This window comes from Rhodotorula graminis (assembly GCF_001329695.1).
Source record: "Rhodotorula graminis WP1 unplaced genomic scaffold RHOBAscaffold_11, whole genome shotgun sequence".
Taxonomy (NCBI): domain Eukaryota; kingdom Fungi; phylum Basidiomycota; class Microbotryomycetes; order Sporidiobolales; family Sporidiobolaceae; genus Rhodotorula; species Rhodotorula graminis.
In genome coordinates this window covers 610,013-633,100 of record NW_017264938.1, presented here as the reverse complement: position 1 = coordinate 633,100, position 23,088 = coordinate 610,013, and the positions used below count along the sequence as shown (strand labels likewise).

The window sequence follows — 23,088 nt, the reverse complement described above, 5'->3', positions numbered from 1 at the left end:
GCGGTGGTCGAGCAAAGCTACCAGAACCCTCCTCGTCCTCTGTCAAGCGTCCTCCTCGCTCCTCCTCCCGCCGCAAGCGCGCCCTCGTTCCCCTCGTCTCTCGTCCTCGACATCGCCCTCACTGACCCTGACCCGCTCCTCCGACCGCGCCGCGCCTCATGCCGAGGAGCGCGCCGGTGTTGACCCGGTGGGCCGACTCGGCGCCGCGCGCCTCGCTCTGCGCCGGCGTCGACGTCTGCGGCTGCTCGACCTGCGGCGGCGGGACCGTCGGCGTCGTCGAGAGGTGGGTCGACGAGGCCTTGGCGGACGAGCGGAGGGGGATGGCCGGGTACTGAGCCGGCGGAAGGGGGAAGGTCGAGGTCGACGCCGACGAGTGCTGCGCGGTCGAGGCTGGCCTCGGCGCGATCGGCTGCCCGTGCGACTGGGCCTGCGAGATGTTGGAGCCGAGGACCGTGCTGCTGCTGCCCGCGCTCGAGCCCGCCGCCGCGCCCGTCGCTCCTCCTCCACCGCCGCCGCCCGCCGCCGCGCCGCTCGTGTCGGCCTTGCCCTTGCCCTTGCTCGACTTGGCCCTGACGCGCCTGAGCAAGCGCAGGTCGTCGATGCCGTCGCGCGAGAACCACGGCTCGTCGTCGTCCTGCTCGTCCTCGCTGTCCTCCTCCTCGTCCGAGTCGCCGCTCAGCTCGCCCTGCTGCTGCTGCTGCGTCGCCGCCGCCGCCGCCGCCGCCATGCCGCTCAGGCTGTCGTCCTTGTTCTTCTCGGCCGCCTTTGCGCGCTTGGCGGCCTCCTTGTCCTTCTCGGCCCGGCGAAGGATGGAGGCGCGCGCGCGCTCCTCGGCGCGCACGACGGCGAGGTCGTCGGCCGTGTGGACGTGAACGAACGCCTTCCACTCGCGGACGTCGCGCGGCATGTGCGGCGCCGAGGACGAGGTGGCGCTCGTCGAGGCGGTCGAGGTGGACGCGCCGGCGGCGGTCGTCGAGGACGATGAGCGGGCCGAGTTGAGCGCGCGCGACAGCTCCGGGTCCTTGAGCGCGAGGAAGCCGTAGTTCTGCGGGAGACGAAGAGTGTCAGGAGGCGGGTACGAGAGGCCGACGACGAGGGAGAGAGACTGCGCACCGTGAACTGGTCTGCGGAAAGGGACGCAAGGGACGGGTCAGTCCTCGTCAAGACTCTGACGACGGACGAGGAGGAATGAGACGCACTCTTCAGGTTGTTGAAGTTCGAGTGGCCGAACGTGCGAGGGAGGACCTCGGACTCGAGGCGCTCGTTGGACGCGTGGACGAGGATGACCTTGCCCGACTCGCTGTGGGCACGACGACGAGGGTCTTGTCAGTTCCTGAACGCTCAGTCACGGTGGACGAGAGAGGGCGAGGAGAGAAGGAGGAAGAGAGATGATGGGAGGAAGAGAGAGGGGGAGAGAGAGGGAGAGAGGACGCACTCCCAGCAGATGACGTCGCCGACCTTGTCCGCGTTGCGCATGAGAAAGCGCAGCTTGGTGACGAACGGCTTGACGCCCTGCAGCGTCGGGATCGTGAACGGGTTGTTGACCTTGACGCCGCGCTTGAACGGCTTCTCGTCGGCGACCGCCGGCTGGGCGACCTGCGCCGAGCTCGTGGCGCCGAACGCCTGCTTCTCCTGCTCGCCGTGCTGCTGCTGCTGCTGCTGCTGCTGCTGCTGAGGAGACGGCGCGGCGCCGAACGCCGGGAGGATCGGCGGCCCGCTCACGCGCCGCTCCGAGGGCGCCGGCGTCGCCTGGACCGACGGCGACGTGATGGCCGTCGACGGCGAGTAGGCGCTGTACGACGCAGCGGTCGCCGGCGCGTACTGCGGACCGTAGTAGGGCTGCGGCGCCGACTGGTAGTAGCCGAAGCGCGGCTGGCCGGCGTGCGTCGAGCCGAGGTGCGGGCTCGTCGATGACGACGACGACGCCGAGCTGGCCTCGCCCGACTGGTTCGACGACTGGGCCGAGTAGCCCGTCGGGTAGCCCTGGTAGGCGCCCTGGTACGCCTGCTGGCCGTAGTACGACGCCATCGGCGGCTGCGGCTGCGCCGGGTGGGCCCAAGCGCTCGACGAGCCCATCTGCTGCGGCGGCGGGAAGCCGCGCGTGTTGTACAGGACGCGCTGCTGCTGCTGCTGCTGCTGGCGGTAGAAGTCGTCGTACAGCTGCGCGAGGTGCGGCTGCCGGCCGTGGGCGGCGGCGAGCGCGTGCTGCTGCTGCGCGTTCGACTCGGTGCGACGGCGCTGCGTCTCGCGCTGCTGCACCTCGACGGCCTCGTCGTCGGTCGTCGCCGAGCTCGCGTCGTTCATCTCGCCCGACGAGACGCGCACCGAGAGGCCGACCGACAGGTGGTGCTGCGGGTGGCTCGGCGCCGAGTCGACGACGATGTCGGGCTGCTGCTGCTCCTCGTCGCGGCTGCGCTTGCGCCCGGCCAGGGCGACGCCGCGGTTCATCTCGCCGTCCTTGCCCGAGTCGCCGGCGCTCGAGCCGCTCTCGCGTGCGGCGTTGGCGTCTTGGTCGGTCGACGGGTCGCTCGTGCGGCGGCCGCTCTGCGTGCTGCTCGAGACGACAGGCCTGTGATAGCGGAGGAGGTGCGTCAGGAGACGTCCGACTGGACAAGGCTTTAAGGAGGGGAGCTGAGGACGCACCCGGTCGCGGGAAGGAGCTTGGCCGGCGCCGAACGAGGCTGAACACGCTGCTCGACAGGTCCCTGCACGGCGCCCGGGTCGTACCAAGAGAAGCTGGGCTGCCCGGCGTGGCGGTCGGTGCCGTGCTGGGCGAGCGAGGCGGCGCCGCCGCTCGTGGTCGTCATGCGGCAGGACGACGAGGCGGGCGAGCGCTGCTCGGGCAGGACGAACGTGGCGCGGCCGCCGACCATGTGGACCTGGGTCGTCATCGAGTACTGCGGGTCGTCGTCGCCGCTGTGGGTGCCGAAGCCGGGCTGCGCGTGCGGTGCCGAGCTGAGGACGGGGAAGTCGTGCTGCGAGAACGGCGCGTGGACGAGCGAGGCGCGGTGCTGGGTGTCGGACGAGGTCGTGGAGGGTTGCTGTGGGTCCTCGACGGCGTGCGCGGCGGTCTGGCTCGAGGCGGACATGGGTGCGGGCGAGGGGGACGAGGAGGTGGAGCGGGCGGGCTCGTGGTGCGGGCCTTGGGCGGTGGGCGCAGGCGCGGCCGAGTGGGGCTGGTCGTGCTGCTGGTCCTCCATCACTCGAGGTGGTGGCGTGAGCGAGGCGAGGCGAGCGAGAGTGAGGGGAAGGAGGGAGAGGAGAGGGCGGCGCGTGCGTGCGGGGCGGACCTCGCTTTCTCACCTCCTCCGGCAGCGTACGGCACGTGAAACTCGCTCTGAATGGGCTCGGTAGCGCCGGGTGCGCAGCAAGCTAGCGCGGACACGCCGGCAGAGCCGCGAGGAGGGCGAGTCGGTCGACGACGGCGTGGACGCAAGGTCAAAACGGCGGCAGCGCAGAGCGCGCGCTTGCCGCACCTCCTTCTGACGACCTTGCAGCTCGCCTGCGAGCGCGAGAGGGCGCAGGAAAGCAACGTCCGAGCCACCTCCTCCTCCTCCCGCTTCGGCGACGCGGTGTCGGCCGGCACCTGCCAGCCGGTCGCGCCGTCGCGCTGGCCTCTGCCGTCGCGCCCCTCGTCCGGCAGCGCTCTGATCTGCGCTCGACGGGGGAGCGTGCCAAGCCGCTCGAGGAGAACTTGGAATGAGCCGATCGCTCGGCGACGGCGCCGCGGCGAGAGCGACCGAGGCGGACCGGCAGCGAGGCGCGAGCGCGGCGTCGAGCGTCCGCTCCAGCCACCTCTCGCGCAGTACCAGCGATGTGCGAGGCGCGCTGCGTGTGGTGGGAGGAGCTCTGCGCGCTCACGGCGGCCGCGCGCCGGCCACGCTCGTGTGGAGGCCGAGCCCGCTCTTCGATGCCAAGTCGCCCTTGCTCAAGCTCCTCCTCTGCTCGGCCACAGCATCTTTCGACCGCTCTTTCTGCTCTGCACTCTTCAAGGCGCACCTCACGCACGAGCCGGACTCGAGCGCGCGGTCCTACATGCGCCCCTCGTCGTCCTCCCGTCGCTCGGCCTCTGGCACCGCCTCCTCCTCCCTCCACTTCCTCTCAGCCGTCGTCCTCCTCGCCGCACATGTCGCCACGGCCGCCACCCTGTCGCCCTCAAGCCTCTCGGTCGCCGCCCTCGCCGCCGCCGCCGCCGCCGTCGTCCATGCGGCGCCCTCCTCGTCGAGCCTGCCCGTTCGCCCTCTGCCCGCCCTCGACCCGTCGGCGATGAACTCGAACGGCATCTACGTCGGTTTCCTCCCGCAGTGGGGCGTCGACGAGCCGTCCGACATCATTCGCGCCCTGGGCCGTTCCCCGGCGGCCGTGGGAGACTACCTCGTATTCGGCCCCGACGATACCTCGTTCCGCCAGGTCGACTACCACCTGTCCGAGGTCCTCGACGCCGCCAAGGGCGACGTCAAGCAGCTGTACATCCCGGCAATCTTGTTCAACGGCCGCATGAACGAGTGGACCCCGGAGTTGTCGACCGCGCTCGCGCAGAAGATGCGCGGCCTCAACCGCCAAGGCGTCACGGTCTACCTCCGGTTCTGCTACGAGATGGTCCGTCCCCTTTCTCTTTCGTCGCTTGGCGAGTCAGGGGGCGATCGAGCTGGCGACGCTCGAGCTGGCGGACCTCGAGCTGACCTTCTCGCCTCGATGCTACAGAACGGCGGCTGGATGCAGTACGGTCTGCAACCTGTCGACTACGTCTCGACGTGGCGCAGCGTCACGAACGCGATCCGCGCCGTCACCAACGAGACGTTCATGGTCTGGGCGCCAAACGTCATGCCCGACGTCGCCGACGACGACGTCCAGGCGTACGAGCCGTACTGGCCCGGCGAGGAGTACGTCGACGTCGTCGGCCTGAGCGTGTACTCGTTCGGCCCGCAGCGCTCGATCAACCAGGTCCCGCCCGACAACGAGTTCCGCAACTCGTTCCAGAAGTTTTACGACCTCGTGTCGCCCTCGTCCTCGTCGTCGTCCGACAACCCGCTCGGCCTCACCCAGGCGTACTCGCCGATCGTGGCCGAGACGAGCGCGCCGTACTACTACGAGGTGCGCCACCTCCTCTCCCCTCTTCCGTCCTCTCTTTCTCCCCTCGACGGAGCTGACTCCTTTCCTGTCCGACGCACAGATCCCGCCAAGCAGTCGCTTCTACACGCAGCAGGGCGACACCGACATCACCAAGCCTTTCCCCAACCTCACCAACCTCGCGCCCTCGCTCGCGAGCCCGCCTCTCGAGCGCAGCGACGACGAGCTGTCCGTCAAGGCGACCTGGCTCGCCCAGTTGACCGGCAACGCGACTGCGCAACGTTTCCCAAACCTCAAGCTCGTCAAGTGCGTCCCCCGGTCCCCTTTTCCTCGTCGTCGAGCCTCGTAACTGACCCAGATGTCCCTCCTTTTCCCCTTGCGCCAGCATCTTCAACTTCCTCAAGAAGTCGAACGGAAGCTCGGCCGAGGTCTTGGCCGACTTTCGCTTCGTCGGCTCGGACAACGGCTACAACGCGACGGTCGAGGCGTGGCTGCGCCAAAACTTCGGCAACCAAACGGCATATGAGCAGGGATACACGGGCGCTGCAGCTGCCTTGCGGCCTGGCTCGGTCGCGATCGTCGCGGCACTCGTCGCAGGAGCGGTCGCCGCCGTCGCCGTCGTCGTCTAGCGGCGCGCCCTCGTCCTCCCTCGTCCCGCCCGCCGTTCCTCGTCCGACCCAGCGTCGACACACCGTCGACGTCGATACCTGTGCATCCCTTCCTGCCCCAACGACGGCGTGCCTGTTCCCGACGCCGTCGTAGACTTGTCGGTTCCCATGTTGTCCCTCTCCTCCTGCCCCGCATCTCGCAGACACTAGCTAGATCGCCCCTCGTTGCATTACTACTGTGCATGTCGTCCTTTTGCACCTCGCGCGAGCAAGAAAGAGAGAGAGTCGCGCTCCAGCCGGCTTCATCACCTCGGCGACTCTCGCTCGCTCCTTGTCCTCCTCCTCACCTCGCTACACCCCTCGCGCCATGGCCTACGACGCGCCACGACCTTATCGGCCACAAGAGCTCAAGAGCCCCGAGGTGCGTCCCCCTCCCTGCGCGTCGCGCCCTCGTTCTCTCTTCGAGCAACAACCGCTCACGCCGAGGCTCCCGCCGGCACAAAGAGCTACGACTCGCTGCGCCCGCCGCCCTCGGTCACGCAGTGGTCCACACCGGGCTCGTCGGGCTACTCGTCGCCAGCAGGGAGCAGCGTCGCGCTCGGCAGCGGTGGGAGCGGCGCGCCGAGCTCGCGCGGGGCGCAGCAGGCGGGCGAGCGGCGCTACGGGGCAGGGGGCGCTGCGGCGGGACCGCCGGCGCATCCGAGTGTGCTGCAGAAGCGGGAGCGCGGCACCAAGCACGAGGCGCTTGACTTGGGAGGGTGCGTCCCTCCTCCTCCTCCTCCTCCTCTTCGCCGGCGTCGAGATGGAGGACGACACCCTGACTGTTCCGTTCCTCGCGCAGAACGGGCTATATCGGGCAGAAGGAGGACCCTCGGCTGCGGCGGAAACGGTGCGCCCGCGTCTCCCTCCCTCGTCGAGGCCGTTCGAGCAGCTCACCTTCTCTCCCTCCTCCCCTTTCCTCGCGCGGCGCAGCATCACCCTGATCGTCATCTCGGGCCTCGTCGTGTGCGCCATCATCGCGCTCGTCGTCGTCGGGTGCAAGGGTCTGCTCTGAGCGCCGGCCGCGGTTGGCGAGGCGAGCGAGGAGGAGGACGATGAGGCGCCGAGGCCAGCCTCTCTAGATGCTCGGCGCGCTCTGCGGGTCGCTAGACGCGGTGGACGAGCGTGGCACGAGGAGCAGTGTACATACGAGGAGCGAGGCGTGGAGGATGCTCGCCCCGGCCGGAGCGAGGAGGACGGACACTGGTGCCATTTCTATCTCGGCGTGCCTTTCTCAACGGTCGAGGGCGAGAGCGTCGCGGCGGAAGTGTGCCCGTCTCCTCGCCATGTGGGCCTGAGAGAGTGCCAACGGCCGCAAGGGCGCGCAGATCGGTCGCCCGGCGGAGACGCGTCTCGACGCTCCCTCGCTTTGCACAGGCTTCGTCTCGCTCTCCCACCACGCAGGCCACCGCGAGCACTTGCTGCCCTGCGCCAAGTGACCCAGCTGCACGTCTGGCACGCCGCACCATCCCGCCACAGTGCCTCGCCGCATCGCCTCACCTCGCCTCGTCCTCATCTCCCCGTCGCGGGCCCGCCCTTTCTCACACCCCGAGTACACCCCGAGCCGTCGCGTAAACACCTCGACCGAGGCTCCTAGATGAGCTCTCACGCCATGAACGCGTCGCCCTGGGTCAAGCTCGACGCCGACGGCGGCAGCACCAGATCGCCGCGCAGGGTCGGACTCGGACTCGGCAGCACCGACCTGAGCAACGCCATGGGCGCACCGCGTCCTCGACAAGGCGGCGCAGTGCTCGGCGTCTTCCCTACCCCGTCCTCGTTCGGCGAGCGCGAGAACCGCCAGCACCCGCGGTCACCTCCTCGCATCCGCGTCTTGGCCAGCTCGCCGGCACACCACGCCGCCGCGCACAACGGCTACTCGTCCGACGAGTCGTCCGCCGACCTGTCGCCGTCCCTCCTGCGCGTCAAGGCGTTCCCCCAATCCTTCTCGGCCGCACCCTCGTCCTCGTCCTCCTCTTCTCGCCGCACCCCGTCCTCCCGACCCTCGTTCCTCGCCTCCCTCGTCCCCAAGCGCTTCCGCCCGCGCTCAGCCCTCGACTCGCCGCCTCTCGAGGTCCCCCGATCCCCCTCCCTCCTCCGCCCGCACCCCTCGACCCGCCACGGCCCGTCCTCCCGACGCGCCTGCACCCCTCGACGCGCCCTCGTCGTCCTCATGCTCGCCGCCCTCGTCGTCGCCCTACACGCGACGGGCGTCGATCACGCACGCGACCAGGTCGAGCGCTGGCGAGCCCGAGGGAGCGCCGTGCTCGGCGGCGACGGCCGCGCGTTCTCGTTCGCGGCCAAGGTCGAGGAGCCGGCGCCGCGACGGGCAGGCGACGAGGCGCAGAAGCGACCGCGCGAGGTCGTGCGCGCGCCCGAGATGGAGAAGCGGCCCCGGCCGCACCGGGCGGCCAAGGTCGAGGAGAAGGCCGGGCAGCGGGCGGGTCCTGCGCGCCCCAAGGTCGTCGACGCTGCGCCCGCAGGTGACGCGGCGCTGCCGTTCGTCGCCGAGCCGGCGGGCAACGAGCCGGCGTCGGCTCCTCGCGGCGGCGGCGCCGAGGCGGCCGAGGACGAGCAGGCCGGGCTCGAGGCGGTGGTGCAGCAGGCCGAGCAGGAGGCGGCGCGCGCCGAGGTCGAGCTCAACGAGCAGCTCGAGATGGAGAAGGTGTCGGTCAAGCACAAGAAGCCGCGACCGATGAAGGTGCACCACAAGGCCGACAAGGCCGCCGTCGACGCCATCGTCGCCGTCCCCGCCGAGGCTGAGGCCAAGGCGCAGGCCGCCGTCGACAAGGCCGTCACTGCCGCGAGGAAGAAGGCGGCCGACCGCAAGAAGAAGGACGCGTCGCGGTACAAGCGCCTCCTGCCGACCGGCGTCCCGCCTCGCCGCCACCTGTACGGCGCCAACTTTGTCCTGTCGGCCGACGACCTCGAGGCGCAGACCGAGGTCGAGGACCCAGAGCTCACCAACGCCATGGTCAAGGTCCCGACCGCCAAGCAGCTCGCCAAGCTGTTCGCCCAGGGCAAGAAGCGGTACGCCGAGGACGAGGACGACTGGCGCTCGTTCGAGTGGAAGGCGCCGCCGGCCGACGCCTCGCTCCAGCGCTTTGTCGACAAGCTCGATCCCGTGCGTCCCACTCCCTCGTTCCTCTGCCCCCTCGTCCTAGCCTCACTGACTCGCTCGCTCGCCTGCAGGAGGAGCGCACCTTGCGCGACTGGGTCCAGCACCTGCACAAGCTCCCGGTGGGTCACGGCGTCGGTCTCGGCGCCGGCGCGCCGCACGAGCTTGCGCCGCTCGGCGACGTACCGACGTTCGACCGCGGCAGCCGCGACAAGTGGGCGGCGCTCGTCGTTGAGTCGCAGGAGGGCCACGCGGGCAAGTGCCAGGGGTCCAACTGGCTCGAGAAGTACGAGACGATGCACGCCGAGGTGCGCCCCTCTCTTCTCTCTCTTTCCGTAGTCGTCGTCGTCGCCGAGGAGCCGCCGTCCTGACCTCGTCCTCCTCGACCTGCAGATGCTCGAGGGCAAGCGGGACCCCAAGTTCATCTCGTACCACTGTGCGCCCTCGCCCCTTTCTCGATGTCGCTCGGCGAGCGTGTCCTGACGTTCCTCCCTCTCGACTTGCAGGCGAGCAGGGCATCAACTGCGGCGGCCTCGGCGACCGGTCCGTCCCCTTCCTCCCCTTCCCTCCCTCCTCTCTCGCTCGAACGCGCACGCTGACTCTCCTCCTCGCGACACACAGACTACTCGGCATGACCTCGGCCTTCTTCTTCGGCCTCATGACGCAGCGAGCGGTGCGTCCCTGGGCCCCTCGTCTTCCCACCTCCTCGTTCGCGGTCTCTGACCTGCCCTCGCCCGCCAGTTTCTCGCCGAATGGCAATCACCTGTGCCCCTGGACGTCATATTTGACTCGCCGCATGTCAACTGGTCGCACTCGTCGTTCACGGCCGACCGGCACCCCGTCCTCAGGCAGAAGCGCCTCGCCGCGTCGGCTGCCGACCTCGACATCATCCACTTTGACCGCCTCAGCGTCGACGCGACGTTCGGCACCGTCAGCTGGAACCCCAAGCTCGGGCGCAAGCCGACGCCGGGCTTTGAGCGGCGCGACTTGGCGTACCAGTCGCCCTGGATCAAGGTGCGCCCGCCCTCTCTCCCTCGCGACCTCTCCTCTCTCGCCTCGATCCCTGACTCTGCTTCCCCGACGCGCAGATGTACACGAACCGCGGCATGATCTACCGGTCGTTCAAGTACAAGCACCTGCAGAAGAGCATCAACCGGCTCGGCCTCGAGCCGACGACGGCCTTTGCGTGCATCAGCCAGTACCTGTTCAAGCCCAAGCCGCCTGCGCTCGACCTCATCACGCAGTACACGTCGGTCCTCGCGCTCCCGACCGTCTTCTCGGTCGGCATCCACGTCCGCACAGGCGACCAGAGCATGCGCGACCCCGAGTACGACAAGGTCAACACGGGTCCGTCGCCCTCTCTCTCTCTATCTCTCGCGTCGTCCCTCGTCGGGGCCCTCGTCCTGACCGTCGTCGACGCTCCCGCAGTCAAGCGCCACGTGTCCTTCTTCCGCTGCGCGCGCGAGCTCGGCGAGACGTACGCCCGCAAGGACCAGCGCGTCGTCTTCTACCTCGTGACCGACAGCGCGCACCTCAAGCACGACGCGCAGCGCGTCCTCGGCAACAAGCTCGTCACGACCGACATGGTGCCGCAGCACGTGCACCAGAAGAGCGGCCACGTCGACGGCGTGATGAACGCCGTGGTCGAGGACTGGATTCTCGCCAAGGCCGACATGCTCGTCGCGACTCAGGTGCGCCTCTCCTCTCTCTCTCGCTCCCCTCGTGCCCGATTCCGAGACTGACTCGCACCCTTTCCTGCAGGACTCGGGCTTTGTGAGCTTGCCTCTCTTCCTCTTTCCTCCTCGTCGTCGCCCTCGTCGAGCCGAGAGCGCCCGGCCCAGCCCAGCCCCACTAACTCTGCCTCCTCTACCTCTGCAGGGCAAGCTCGCGTCGTTCATGATGGCCAAGCCCAACGCGACCGTCACCATCTTCCCCAAGTTCAACCCGGACGTGATGGGCCTCATGAGCAAAAAGTCGCACGTCAAGGTCGACTGCACCTCGCCCACCGTGTGCGTCCACACTCTCCTCCTCTCTCTCGATCCCGTCTTCCTCGTCGACGGGCTCGCTGACGTGCGCGCGCACGGATTCCTCCCTCTCCCTCCCTCCTCCTCTCTCTCTCGCGTTCCGCAGGTTCACGAGCTTCGACCAGCTTAGCTCAGAGTGGTCCCTAGGGTGAAGCTCTCGAGCAGCTCGAGCCCCTCGCCTCGCTCTTCCCCTCTCGCTCCGAACGGTTCCCGGGATGAGCCGGGCGTGCGGGAATGGACTTGTCTTTGTTGTATGTACTCGAGCATGGAGGACGCATTGGGGCGTGTTGCAACACTGCTGTAGCTCTTACTCTTCGCGCCTCGTTCGCTCGTGTGAGAAAAGGAGAGACCCGATCAAGGCGCGGCGGATAAGATCGTGGCGACGACGAGGAGCGAGTCGCCCTTGTTCGCTCCTCCCTCCTGCGCTGTCACCACTCGGCTGTCGTGCACTCGACCGGCTCGAGCGACGCTGCGCTCCTCGCTCGCCGACCGCCCACCAGCACACGACGTTCGACTCGGTCCACCACCTCGGTCGCTCGCTCCTCACGCTCGGTGAGCATGCCGCTGGGGCCAGCACGCCCCGAGCCGTGGCCAAGCACCGTCGAGGAGGCTCTCGCACTGCCTGCAAGCTGGCATGTCAACGAGCGCTTCCTGCGGGCGCTCGCGAGCGGTCCAGAGTGCGTCCCACCTCCTCCTCCCTCTCCGGCCTCGGCCCCAGCGGGCGCTGACCTCTCGACCACCCTGCAGTCCCGAGCACAACGCCCTTATGGTCCAGTCGTACATCGCCTTCCTGTGGAACAGCTTCAGCACGGCGCGGTGGGCAAAGTGCGTCGACCCTCCTCTTCTCGCGCCTCGTCGAGGCCACAACTGACCCTGGCCTTCCTCCTGCAGTACGTTCCTGTGGAAATGCGTCGCAGCAGTCGCGCTCGTCGGCCTCGCCAGGCGCCTCATCACGCCCGCCAGCATCCGTCAGCTCCCGCGACCGCTTCGACGAGCGCACACCTCGTTCGTCAAGCACTACTCGCTCGCTCCTTTGGCCGGCTCGACGGCTCTCGCTGCCCGTCCGGTCCTGTCGAAATCAAGCTGGAGCGCGTGGACGACGGTACAAGTTCCGCTGCGGCCGCAGGCCGTCCTCGTCGCGGCGTACGTCGTCGCCAACATCGTCGTCGTCTTCTCCGGCTACGACATCCCGATCCCGAACGGCTTGTGCGTCGTCGTCTTTCTCTCGCACACCCCGTTCTCCATGCCTGCCCAAGTCGTTGCGCAGCTACTCGGAGAAGGACGGCCACCTCGCGCCATTTATCCGTCACGCGTCGGATCGGACCGGGGTCCTCGCCCTTGGCTCGACGCCGCTCGTCTTCTTGCTCGCCGCCCGCAACTCGCCCATCACGTGGACGGCAGGCGTCGACTTTGGCTCGCTGCAGCTGTTTCACCGGTGGATCGCGAGGGTGACGTACGCCAACGCGGCGATGCACGGTCCGTCCCGACCTTCTCTTGCATCGCTCGGAGCCAGGACTAAATCTCGTCCCTTCTACAGTCCTCGGCTACTCGTACATTCACCTCGAGGCGCACGACTGGTCGGTCTGGGCCCTCGTCGAGCGCAAGTACCTCGTCCTCGGTTGGCTCGTACGTTCTCCTTCTTCTTTGCGTCCTCCCGCATCTCGACATCTCTTCTCGCCTAGCCCACAGACACACACTGACGAGCTCTTTCCGGTCGTACAGGCCTTCATCGGCGGCTGGGTCCTCTGCTTCGGCGCCGTGCGGCGCGTCCGACAGCGCGCTTACGAGTTCTTTTTGATCATGCGTTCGTCCTCGCCTCCTGCTTCCCCAGCAGAGCCGCCACTGACTCTTTGACACACACAGATATCATTGCCGCCATCATGTGGCTCGTCGGCGCCTTCTTCCACGTCTTCCTCCTCGGCGCACGGGGCGCGAGCCACCTTCAGCCGTGCTACCTCGCGCTCGCCCTGTGGGGCTTCGACCGCGGCGCACGGCGAGCTCTCGTCCTGTGGTACAACACGGGCCTCGGCCGGGCTGTGCGTCGCACTCGACGGCCGACTGCCTCGTCGCGAGAACCTGTCGCGGCAGAAGGCCTCCTCCTGGGCGGCTCGACCGACTTTGTGCGCCTCCGCATTCAGCCCAAGTCGCCTTGGTCGTCGTCACGAGGCGGGCCCGGGTCGTTCGTCTACGTGTCGTGCTTCTCGGCCGGCCACCGCCTGTGGGAAAGCCACCCGTTCTCGATCGCCTGGCCTCTCGGCGTCCCCGAGCACCTCGACGACGACCTCGACGACGACAGCGGCCCGTCGACGCCGAGCAGCTGTGCGAGCGGGTCGATGCAGGGCAAGTCGACTCGGCTCGACACCCTGTCGCTCGCCGCCGGTCGGGCCCGGGTGGACGCGCCCGTCGCCTTGCCGCGCTCGGACCCGTTCGACGAGCAGGCGTCGCCCGAGGGCTTCGAGCTCCTCGTCAAGCGCTACTCGGGCTTCACGCAGTCGCTCGTCGACTCGCTGTCCCTCCCGCTGTCGGCCATCCCGTCGTCGGCCGACGACGAACCACTTGTGCTCGCCGAGCCCGACGACGATGTCGCCCTCCCCGAGCCCTCTCGCCGTCGAGCTCCGCTCCGCATCGTCGTCGAGGGGCCCTACGGCGCCGCCAACTCGTCGCACCCGTGCGCAACGGCGCGGCAGGCCCTGTTCGTCGCCGGCGGGACCGGCGTCGCCATGGTCACGAGCCAGCTCGCCGACCTCGGGCTCAAGGTCCTGCAACAGAGCGGCGAGACGGTCTGCGAGAGGGTGACCGTCGTGTGGTCAGTGCGCGAGTCGAGTGCGTCCAGCTTTCGCCTCTCGAGATCTCGAGTTCGAGCCTGACTTTCCTTCCCTCTCTTGCGCCCGCAGACACGGTGGCGCTCCTCGTGCCGTACCTTTACCGCTTGTACCGCCTATTCTACGCGTCTCCCTCTTTCCGACAACGCCGTCTCGACTCGACTCGCCGGGACCCGCACTTGCCATCGTCTTTCGTCCACTTGCACATCTACGTCACCTCCACCTCTTCCTGCCCCTCGCCCCCACTCGCCTCCCTCGACTCGCTCGACCTACCCTCCTCTTTCTTGCGGCTCATCGTCCACGACGACGGTCGCCGCCCCGACATCGGCGCCCACGTCGACGCACTGGCCCCGCAGGACGAGGACGACCCGGACGAGCTGCTCGTCGTCTCGTGCGGCCCGGCGGCGCTGTGCGACGCGACGAGGGAGGCGGTGCGCTCGCGTCTCGGTCGGTGGGAAGCGTGCCGGCTCATGCATAGCGAGGAGGCGGTCGTTTGGTGATTCTCGCAGCGTAGACTCTCTCTTTCTCTTTCTTTCTTTCTCTCTCTCGTCCTCTGTTGTCGAGCATGTCTGTATTTGCGACGCTCGAGCCTCGCCGTGTGTTCTCGGAAAGGAGAGCAGCGAGGCCGAGAACCGTCTCGAGAGCCTTAGCGACCGAGTGAGGAGCACTGCTGGCCGACGGTGCGGGGGACGCAGCTCTCGCATTCTCTCTGACCGCTCTCGTGACCTTGCAGAGAGAAGACAAAGAAAGGCACGGCATTGACATCGCTCGACAGAGAGACCTGGACCAAGAAATGCTCGCTCTACAGCTTCGCGACGACGAGCGACCCACCGTCGAGAGGGATGATCGCGCTGCGGGAAGGGCGAGTCAGGACGTGCTGCTCGTCCAGTCGGGTCGACGACTCGAGAGAGGGGACAGAGGCGCACCCGTTGATGTAGCTGCCGGCCTTGGAGCTGAGGAAGACGCACGTGCCGCCGACGTCGTCCGGCTCGCCGATGCGGGCGAGGGGCACGCCCTCGACGATGCTGTCCTTGGCGGCAGCGAGCGTCGCAGCCATCACTGCGAGAGCGAGAATAGGAGGGAGAGGGGACGAGAGTCAGTGAGGGCGACGAGGAGGCCCGTCTGGAGAGAGGGAAGGAGGACGCACTCTTGGACTCGAAAGGACCTGCAGGAGGGCGCTCGACGAGTTCGTCAGGTTCTCGTTCGTGACAGTCTGAGAGCGAGAGAGGACCACGGCGACGCACCGCATGCGAGCGCGTTGACCGTGATGCCGCGCTTGCCGAGGTGGAACGCGAGGACGCGCGTGAGCTGGTGCAGGGCCGCCTTGGACGCCGAGTACGAGAACGTCTCGAGCGAGGGGACACGGACACCGTCGACCGAGCCGATCATGATGACGCGGGCTGTGTGGCGAGAGGAAGGGGTCAGTGCGGCTCTCGAGGGCGAGGACGAGAGGGAAAGAGGGACGCACCCGGGTCAGCCCAGGGGCCCTCGGCGCTGCCGCGACTCTTCTCGAGGAGCGGGGTGAGCTTCTGGGTGAGGGTGAAGACACGCTGGACGTTGAGCGTGAGGACACGGTCTGCGGGACGGAGGCGAAGATGGTCAATGACGAGCTCGTTCTGCCGCGCGAGAGAGCGAGAAGCGAGGCTCACCCCATGCGGCGTCGGGGAACTCGTCGTAGCTGCATGACGAGGCAGTAAGTACTTGCTCGAGAAGACGCCGACATGCTCGAGGACGGTTCCCGGGCTAGTCGAACGAGGGGCGAGCGCAGACTCACGGCGCGCCCCAGTTGTTGCCCGAGTTGTTGACGAGAACGTTGATGTCTGCAGGAAGATCGACAGATGAGTATTGCACTGGTTTGAAGCTCCGCCTGCGCCCCGGCGCTCGCGAATAGGAGCCAGGCAGGAACGGAAAGGGAGAGTTGGACGCACGCTTCTCCCTCTTCTCGAGCTCCTCAGCGAGCTTGGTGACGCCCTCGAACGTGGCCAGGTTGGCGACGAGCGGGATGCACTTGCCCTCGTAGCCCTGCTTGTTGAACTCGTCGGCCGACTGCTTGAGCGCCTTCTCGTCGCGCGACGCGATGTAAACGCGAGACGCTCCACCCTTGAGGTAGCCGTTGGTGATCTGTCGGAGGCGCATAGGTCAGTCACCGCCCGTACTGCGAGTCGATTGGGCTTGAGAGGACGCACTCCCCAACCGACGCCCTTGCCGCCGCCGGTGACGACGACCACCTTGCCCTTGACCGAGAAGAGCTGCTCCGACATGATGTGTATGGTGGGGGTGGCGGTGCTGGGGGTGCTCGCGAAGCTGCTCGGACTGTGGTCGCGGCGTAGAGTCGATCGGCAGATGAGAGAGGTGGGGAGGAGGGGAGGGGAGGGAGGAACGGTCAGTGCCGCTCTTGAGTGCAGGTGGGGGGTCGGACGCACCCGTTGAGAAGCGTGACTATGCGCGGTAGAGTAGCGAGAGCGGTGGAGAGAGAGCGAGGGGGCGGAGAGGGAGCTCTCCTCCTCTCCGGCTCGGCGGCCGCGCCTGCCGAAGTCCCTCACTCAGCTCGACTGCGCCGCCCTCGCTCCCTATTGCCTTGCGCTCTCTATCATTGGACTCCTACGCTATCACGAGCAGGATGGAGCCCTCACACCGCCCGTACGAGCGAGGTTGCGAGAGCTCGGAAAATGGCACGGCAGGCCGAGTACGTCGGGCGGGAAACGGTGGCTCGCTCGCTCGCTCGCCAGCAGTCGCTACCGGCACGCTCGCTGCTCGCACTGTACAAGCAGGCCTCTCTCACTCGCCGGGAGGCGCCTGGCGCCGGAGCGAGACCGTTTCACTTCTCTTTGCACGAGGGCTCGAACGCTCCTCGCTTGCGCATCTACTGCTGCTTCATGAGCTCCTCGCGCTCCTTGAGCACCTCGGCGACGTACGGCAGTGCCGTGAGCTTGGTGTGCCAGGCGTTGACGGCCGGGAACTTCTCCGGGCCGTTGACGCCCTCGGGCAGGAGAGCGTGGAGGCCAAAGTTGGTCCTGCGGGCGCACGCAAGGGTCAGGATCGGTCGCGCAGGACGCCTGGCGAAAGCTCGACGTACCAGGTGACGAAAGAGAGGTCGGCGATCGTGAGCTTGTTCGAGCAGAGGTACTCCTGCTTCGAGAGGACCGACTCGAGGACGCCAAAGACGCGCTCGACCTCCTTCGAGTAGCGCTCGATGCCGTAAGGGATCTTCTCCGGCGCGAACCTGCGCGTGGATCGATCGAAGGAGGGGGAGGAAGAAGTGAGTCTCGGGTCGTTTCGAGCGAAAGTCGGCTGGTCGAAAGAGAGAAGCGCACATCTTGAAGTGAGCGGCCTGGCCAAAGTACGGGCCCTGGCCCGACGCCTGCACGCTTGAATGTCAGCTACAGCTTTCCATCGAGAGACGCAAGAGAGAGGATGCACCTGGAAAAACAGCCACTGCGAAAGGAGTGCCTGCTCCTCCGGCGACGAACCGACGCCGAGCGTGTTGTCCTTGTCGTCTGCACGTTCGAGGTGGGTCAGTGTACGTTCCTGGAGAGCGTGTCGAGGACGAACACTTGGCAACGAGGTAAAGCATGCACGCCTTGGACTCCCAGACCTTGAAGTCCTTGTTCTCGTGGTCGACGAGCCTGTGGACGTCTCGGGTCAGCTCACGAGCTCCGCTCTCGTCGTCTAGGCTCGCGAGGGACGTACAAGGGTATCCTTCCGTTCTCGCAGAGAGCGAGGAACTCAGCGCTCTTCTGCTCGCCCTTGGAGAAGTCGAGCCACTTGGTCTCGTAGGAGAGGCCGAGCGCCTTGAGGACGAACGCGACGGTGTGGCCGTTCGCTGCAGGGAATTCTTGAGTGTCAGCGAGTGTCCTCGTGCCGCTCGAGATGCGCTGCAGCGCAGTCGAGCGCGCGAGGCCGACGCAGACGGGGGGACGAGGAGGAGAAGGTGGGACTCACGGCCGCCAACGTGACTGTAGAGGGTGAACTGGGCCATGATGCGCAAGCTGTGTGTCGAGTGTGCGAGTGGAAGAAGCTGCGAGAACGAGGGAGGGTCAATCTGGGTGTCCGAGATCGGCGAGCGGCAGAAGGACGCCGCCGGGGCGCGTCTGCAGGCTCGACGACAGCTCGAGTGGACCGGGTACGTACAGTGACGAGTGTGCCGGTGCGTGTGAGCTGGTCGTGAGAGCAGGAGAGGGCGACAGGTGAGAGGTGGAGGTGCGTGGCCGCCTGCTTCGGCGCGGTCGGACCCCCCACACAAAGTCCGGCTTCTCGCCCTCGAAAAGGAAGTTGATGACGAGGTCGCTCACTAAGCTTTGAACAGCGAGCGCATACAATCGAGTCGCGCCGCCGCCCATGAGCTGGGTGGGCAGGCCGACGATGCGAAGGGGAACGAGCGGACGAGGAAGCGAGTGAGTGGACTCGTGCGCGGCAAAGCTCGCCGTCAGGCATCGTTGCAGCCGCAGCTTCGAGTGCCTACAGCTGAGCAGGGCGGGTGTCGGGCGAGTGTGCGGTCGAAGAGCAAGAGTAGCGAGCGCGAGAAGCGAGAGAAGGGCAACTTGGGAAGGCCGAGCCGAGGCGCGGCCACTGCGGCTCTCGAGCGCTCGCGAGCAGCTCATCTTGCGCAATGCTGTCGTCGAAGCATGTACTCTCGGCTTCAGGCTAGCGTTATCGAGGCTCTCGGTTCGGAGAGTTCCGCTGTTCGAGGGCAACTTGGCGACGAGCTCTCGCACGATGCCGACAGCGCAAAAAGCTCATTCTCGCAGGAGGCGCTACAGTGACAAGGGTCTTAGGCAATCGCGCAAACAGACGGCGATGCAGGAGGGAGAGAGAGAGAGAGGCTGAGGGGGTACGCCAAACGAGGACGGATTCGACCCGAACAAAAACATAGAGGCGGGAGAGAGAGAAAGAGGGAGGACGCAAGTAGTACAACGCCCTCGTGTTGCGCTCGACCGTGACGCCGACGGCTCGAGGGCGCGGGGAACGCAAGAGCAGGAGGGGGAGAGGAGGTCGAGGAAAGTGGGCGCCCCGCTCAGCGCATCGAGGCCCGACGACCGCCGACGGGCAGTCGCGCAAAGCTCGACGTCGAGCTGCCGATGCTCGGCTGACCCGACGACGAGGTGGACGAGAATGAGCCCGAGTTGGAGGGAGGGAGGTCGTCGGCCGTGAGGCGCTTGGCGTAGACCTGCCAGCCGCGCAGGACTGCGCGAGGGTGAGGAGGACAGGGTTAGGTGGGCGCCTCTTCGATGCAGGAGAGAGCAGGGGACGCACACTCGGGCGGCAGGTAGGCGGGCCGCTGAGGCGGGAAGTGCTTCGGGTCCGACTCGGGGAACTTGACGAGGACTGCGACGAATGGGGGCAGCTCGTCAGGTACCGCGCAACCGTGACGACGAGGGAAGGGTTGACGCACAGTCTTCGAGAGGGATGAAGCCTCGCCGAGTTTCGAGGCGGCTCATGATGCGGCTGTCGCGCTTGGTCATGTCTGCTCGAGGGTGGCAGGGGTCAGGCTCGCTCTCGCGATCGGAAAAAGGAAGAGGAGGACGCACGCATCGTCCAGGCGGTCGTCAAGGGCGGATACCTCGGCAGCTGCATGGCGGTGCGGTGCGCGTTGGTCGCGGCAAGGTCCTCGTGGACGCGCGCGACGAGCGTCTGCAAGAGCCGAGTCGACGCGTCGTACGACTCGCCGGCGCCGGTCGGGAGCGTGATGGCGACGTGCAGGTTGCCGACGTTGAGCTGCAGGGCGGCACAAGAGCGAGGTCAGGGGCCGGCGTGACGGGGCGAGAGTGGGAAGGAGAGAGAGAGGTAGGGACGCACGTCGAGCTCGGCGAGGATGAAGCCCGTCAAGACCTTGCCCTCGCGGATGAGCGGGACGTCGCCTTTCGAGCCGTCGAAAAGCGGGCTGGCCGGTAACGGCATCTTGTTCTCCTCGGGGCTCGACTGGGCGCCGACCTCGGCCGTGTTGCCGCTCGAGCCCTTCTTGTTGCGCTTCTTGCGCGACGACGGGCGCACCCAGCGCAGCGCGATGTAGCTGTGGGCGAGAGGGATGTCAGGAAAGGGCTCGGCGACGAACGAGAGGGGAGGAGAAAGGGGAACGAGAGGGACGCACCGGCGAGACTGGTTCGTCGGCTCGACGTCGTCGATCATGAACGGCTCGTACGTCGTCCACGAGTCGACGCACAGCTTCTCGACCTCGGTGAAGCTGCGCGCGATCGGGCACACCGACTCGAGCATGTCGGGGACGCCGAGCGTGCCGAGCAGGTTCGTGTAGTACAGGTCCTTGCAGAGGTCGATGAGCTCGGGTCTTTTGGCGTTGGGGATCGTCGATATAGGCCACACGTCGCTGCAGGAGGCGCACGAGGAGAGAGAGAGAGAGAAAGTCAGGAACAGGTCGGCGAGGGAGGGAGTGAGGACGAGGGAGAGAGAGAGAGGGCCGAGGACGCACTAGTCCATCTCGTTGACGGTCCCGACGCGCGTGTGCAGCAGCATGCACGTCCTGCGCCCTGGCGGGAAGAGCTGCGTGCACCTCCATCGACCGACGCTGCGCGCGATGAGAAGACGTTAGTGTCTGCGCGCCTGACGAGGGGCGAGAGAGTAGAGAGAGAGAGAGAAGGGGACGCACCCCTTGGACCCTCCACCGCCGCCGCAGTCCGAGCACCGCGTGTACCGCGACTCGCAGTGGGCGCACAGGACCTCGATCGTCGCGCCGACGGGCTCGCCCGTCGCGGCGAGCTGGAGCGACCCGGTCGCGAGGTCCCGCCGGCACACGTCGCACGCGAGCAGGCCCTCGCTCTCCTCGACGACGCTCGCCCGCCGCTTCTTGCTCCCCTGCGACCCACCTCCTCCCCCACCGCCGCCGCCGCCGACGCCGCCCATGCCCGTGCTCGACCCGGCGAGCTGCGACTGCGCCGTGAAGCCCGAGCGCACCTTGCCCGGCGGCGCTGGCGGCGGCCTCGAGTCGCCGAGCTTGGGGTCGATGCCCTGGAAGCGGTCGACGGCGGCCGACAACGTGTCGTGGTACGTCGCCTCGGTCGCGTACGCCATCGTGCCGCCGTTGAGGCCGTCGGGCCGCAGGCCGTTGGCCGAGCTTGGCGGCGGTGCGACGCACTGGGTGCAGTAGAATACGCCGAGGTACTTGGACGGGTTGTCGCCGGCGGCCTTGTCGACAGAGCCGCCGCGGAGCGTGAGGCGCCCGATCTTGCGGCGGCAGTTCTGGCACTCGTACACGAGGTCGACGGCGCGGCGCGAGCTCTGCGCCGTCGAGGGCCGGCGGGCCGACACGTCGTCGGTGCGCGAGTGGCCCGTCAGGTCGATCGGCCCGAGCTTGTCGCGGTTGGCCGCCGCGACGAGGACGCAGGGAGGGGTCGGCGCCGTCGGGTCGGGCGGGATGTAGGGCGTCGAGGCGTCGATCGGGAACGTCGGCGACGTCGGCGAGTCGCCCGTGCTCGCCGCGCCGACGAGGCCGCCGTCGCCCGAGTAGCCGCCGAGCGTGACGTGAGGGGGGATGGTCGAGGTCGGCGGGAGGTGAGCGCTCGGGCTCGTGAGGTAGGTGACGTAGGCGTGCTGCTGCTGGTGCTCCGGGTGCTGCGGGTGCTGCGGGTGCTGCTGCTGCTGCTGAGGGTAGGCGGACGAGTGCGGCGAGACGAGCGATTGCGGGTGCGAGAACGAGGACGACGTCGATGCGAAGGCTGCGATGGCGGACGAGGACGAGTGCGAGAACATCGGGGTATAGGCGTGCGGCGGGAAGGCCGTGCCCGTCGGGGTATAGAACGACGGCGCGCCGCCGCTCGAGCCGCTGCCGCCGCCGCCGCCGTACGGGGCGTAGCTCGGCGGCAGGCCCGACCCGGTCGGCGGCAGGCCCGTGTAGGTCGTGTACGGCGTCGGGTACGCCGACGCTGCTTGCGCCGCCGCCGCCGCCGACCCTGGTCGCGTGCCGTCGCCGCTCGAACCGCCGACCGAGGTCGCGAACGGGTTCGGGAGGGACGGGTAGAAGTGCGACAGGTGGGCGGCCGGCGGCGGCCACGCCGACGAGTTGTGGGCGCTCGTGCCGACAGGCGAGGGCAGCATGGTCGAGCCCGGCGAGCCGTCGTGGCCCTGCTGCTGCTGCTGGAGCTGGTGGTGCTCGAACCCGCCGCCGTGCTGCTGGAGGTCGCCGACGGCCGACAGCCTGCGACCGTCACCGCCGCCGCCCTGGCCCTGGCCCTGCTGCTGCTGCTGCTGAGCGCCGGGCCACTGCCACTGCGAGAGCGGGAGCGACATGACGCCGCCGCCATCGGCGTCGGTGCCGTTGGCGAGCTTGATCGACTTGCGGCGGCCCTCGTCCTGCCAGTGCTGGTGGTGCTGGCGGGGGCCCGTGTCGATGTGGAGCGGGGGAGGGTGCGGCGAGGGCGACGGGTACTGGTGCGGGTGGTGCGGGTGGCCGCCGCTCATGGTGCTGGACGGTGGTGGATGGTGAGGGTACGGGTCGGACCAGGCGGGGGACGTAGACGAGGATGCCGGGTCGGACGTGAGGTGCGGCGGGTGGGGGAGATCGTGCGAGGACGAGGCGACGTGCTGCGCCTGGCTCGTCGGTGGGCCCTGCGGCTGGTGCTGGGCGTGCTGCTGGGCGTGGTGCGCCGTGCCGTACTGGGCGCGCGAGTACCGGCGCGCGGCGGTCGAGGTCGAGAGCGGAGGAGGGAACGAAGTCGCGGCGGCGGCGGCCGACGACGACGACGGCCAGGCGGCGGCGCTGGCGGCAGAGGCGACCGTGACGGGCGAGTGCCTGGAAGCTGGTGCAGGTCTCGAGCCTGGGCGGTCGGGGGGCATGCACACAGGACTCGAGCAGAGAGCCGCGGCGTCGTCAAGCTCGTTGGCGAGCGCGGGCGAGCTGCAGCCTGTCGCACAGCGCGCGCGCAAGGACCCGCTCCTCGTCGTTCAAGGCCGGCCGCGCCATTGTGGTTCCCTCCCCGGGACACGGATCCTCGCCCCTTGAGCAACCGCGAGGAACGAGGATCCCTTCCAATCAACGAGGCCGACTCCGCCTCACGCTAATTTCTTCGCCAGTTGGAGCAATCGCTCACTCTTTCCTGCCTGAGGGAAGCGTCCTCTCCCTCTTTCTCTCTCTCTCTTTCGCTCAGGCCTCCTCCTCCTCCTCCGAGCTCGACTTGTCCTCGAGCCGCAGGACTTTGCTCGAGCTCGTCGCTCTCGAGCCTGCGCACGCTGCGCACGCACGTCGCAGCTGCACCAGCAGCAGACCGGTTCCTGGCTGGAGTTTACAAAGTTCGCGGCGACTCAGATCTGCGCGATGAAAGCCCGCCAGACTCAGGAACGCGAGCAGCACCTCTCGCCTGCCTGCGGGCGCGCCGCGCGCTCGACCAGCTTGCAGATGGGGCCGACGACCTGGCTCTGATCGGCGCCCGCGAAAGTGGTCGGCACTGTGGGCCGCCGGGCTG

General features: G+C 68.0%; 7 protein-coding genes across 7 annotated transcripts; 4 read left to right on the top strand and 3 right to left on the bottom strand.

The window, feature by feature from the left end:
- Window positions 1-118: 118 nt before the first annotated feature.
- Window positions 119-3,646, bottom strand: RHOBADRAFT_55144 (uncharacterized protein; the record flags this gene model as incomplete). Its single annotated transcript, XM_018417690.1, has 5 exons — window positions 2,644-3,646; window positions 1,436-2,569; window positions 1,200-1,300; window positions 1,114-1,124; window positions 119-1,045 (listed from the first exon to the last, which is right to left on the bottom strand). The coding sequence occupies exons 1-5, from the start codon at window positions 3,198-3,200 to the stop codon at window positions 119-121; spliced, it is 2,730 nt and encodes a 909-aa protein (XP_018269443.1). The 5' UTR covers window positions 3,201-3,646.
- A 389-nt stretch (window positions 3,647-4,035) lies between these two features.
- On the top strand, window positions 4,036-5,699 carry RHOBADRAFT_55143 (glycoside hydrolase family 26 protein; the record flags this gene model as incomplete). The annotated part of the gene is made up of 4 exons (XM_018417689.1): window positions 4,036-4,599; window positions 4,705-5,094; window positions 5,174-5,376; window positions 5,456-5,699. The coding sequence occupies 4 exons, from the start codon at window positions 4,036-4,038 to the stop codon at window positions 5,697-5,699; spliced, it is 1,401 nt and encodes a 466-aa protein (XP_018269442.1).
- A 346-nt stretch (window positions 5,700-6,045) lies between these two features.
- RHOBADRAFT_45969 (uncharacterized protein) lies at window positions 6,046-6,732 on the top strand (the record flags this gene model as incomplete). The annotated part of the gene is made up of 4 exons (XM_018414696.1): window positions 6,046-6,099; window positions 6,165-6,436; window positions 6,520-6,567; window positions 6,651-6,732. 4 exons carry the CDS (start codon window positions 6,046-6,048, stop codon window positions 6,730-6,732), a joined length of 456 nt encoding a protein of 151 aa, XP_018269441.1.
- Window positions 6,733-7,314: 582 nt separating this feature from the next.
- On the top strand, window positions 7,315-11,008 carry RHOBADRAFT_45968 (uncharacterized protein; the record flags this gene model as incomplete). Its single annotated transcript, XM_018414695.1, has 11 exons — window positions 7,315-8,838; window positions 8,907-9,140; window positions 9,226-9,268; window positions 9,339-9,375; window positions 9,454-9,505; window positions 9,574-9,846; window positions 9,921-10,179; window positions 10,261-10,523; window positions 10,594-10,605; window positions 10,711-10,841; window positions 10,963-11,008. The coding sequence occupies 11 exons, from the start codon at window positions 7,315-7,317 to the stop codon at window positions 11,006-11,008; spliced, it is 2,874 nt and encodes a 957-aa protein (XP_018269440.1).
- Window positions 11,009-11,414: 406 nt separating this feature from the next.
- RHOBADRAFT_55142 (uncharacterized protein) lies at window positions 11,415-14,271 on the top strand (the record flags this gene model as incomplete). The annotated part of the gene is made up of 8 exons (XM_018417688.1): window positions 11,415-11,533; window positions 11,604-11,681; window positions 11,748-12,062; window positions 12,124-12,332; window positions 12,394-12,482; window positions 12,579-12,660; window positions 12,720-13,679; window positions 13,751-14,271. 8 exons carry the CDS (start codon window positions 11,415-11,417, stop codon window positions 14,176-14,178), a joined length of 2,280 nt encoding a protein of 759 aa, XP_018269439.1. The 3' UTR covers window positions 14,179-14,271.
- A 143-nt stretch (window positions 14,272-14,414) lies between these two features.
- Window positions 14,415-16,145, bottom strand: RHOBADRAFT_29108 (uncharacterized protein). Its single transcript, XM_018412851.1, has 10 exons — window positions 16,102-16,145; window positions 15,865-15,991; window positions 15,607-15,799; window positions 15,453-15,498; window positions 15,328-15,356; window positions 15,147-15,254; window positions 14,923-15,078; window positions 14,826-14,843; window positions 14,605-14,737; window positions 14,415-14,529 (listed from the first exon to the last, which is right to left on the bottom strand). Exons 2-10 carry the CDS (start codon window positions 15,937-15,939, stop codon window positions 14,481-14,483), a joined length of 807 nt encoding a protein of 268 aa, XP_018269438.1. The 5' UTR covers window positions 15,940-15,991; window positions 16,102-16,145; the 3' UTR covers window positions 14,415-14,480.
- Window positions 16,146-16,711: 566 nt separating this feature from the next.
- On the bottom strand, window positions 16,712-17,505 carry RHOBADRAFT_16994 (uncharacterized protein; the record flags this gene model as incomplete). Its single annotated transcript, XM_018412349.1, has 5 exons — window positions 16,712-16,901; window positions 16,993-17,039; window positions 17,099-17,175; window positions 17,231-17,304; window positions 17,369-17,505. Coding segments are annotated over 5 exons (525 nt in total), but the record flags the coding sequence as incomplete, so codon positions are not given.
- Between the last annotated feature and the right edge of the window lie 5,583 nt (window positions 17,506-23,088).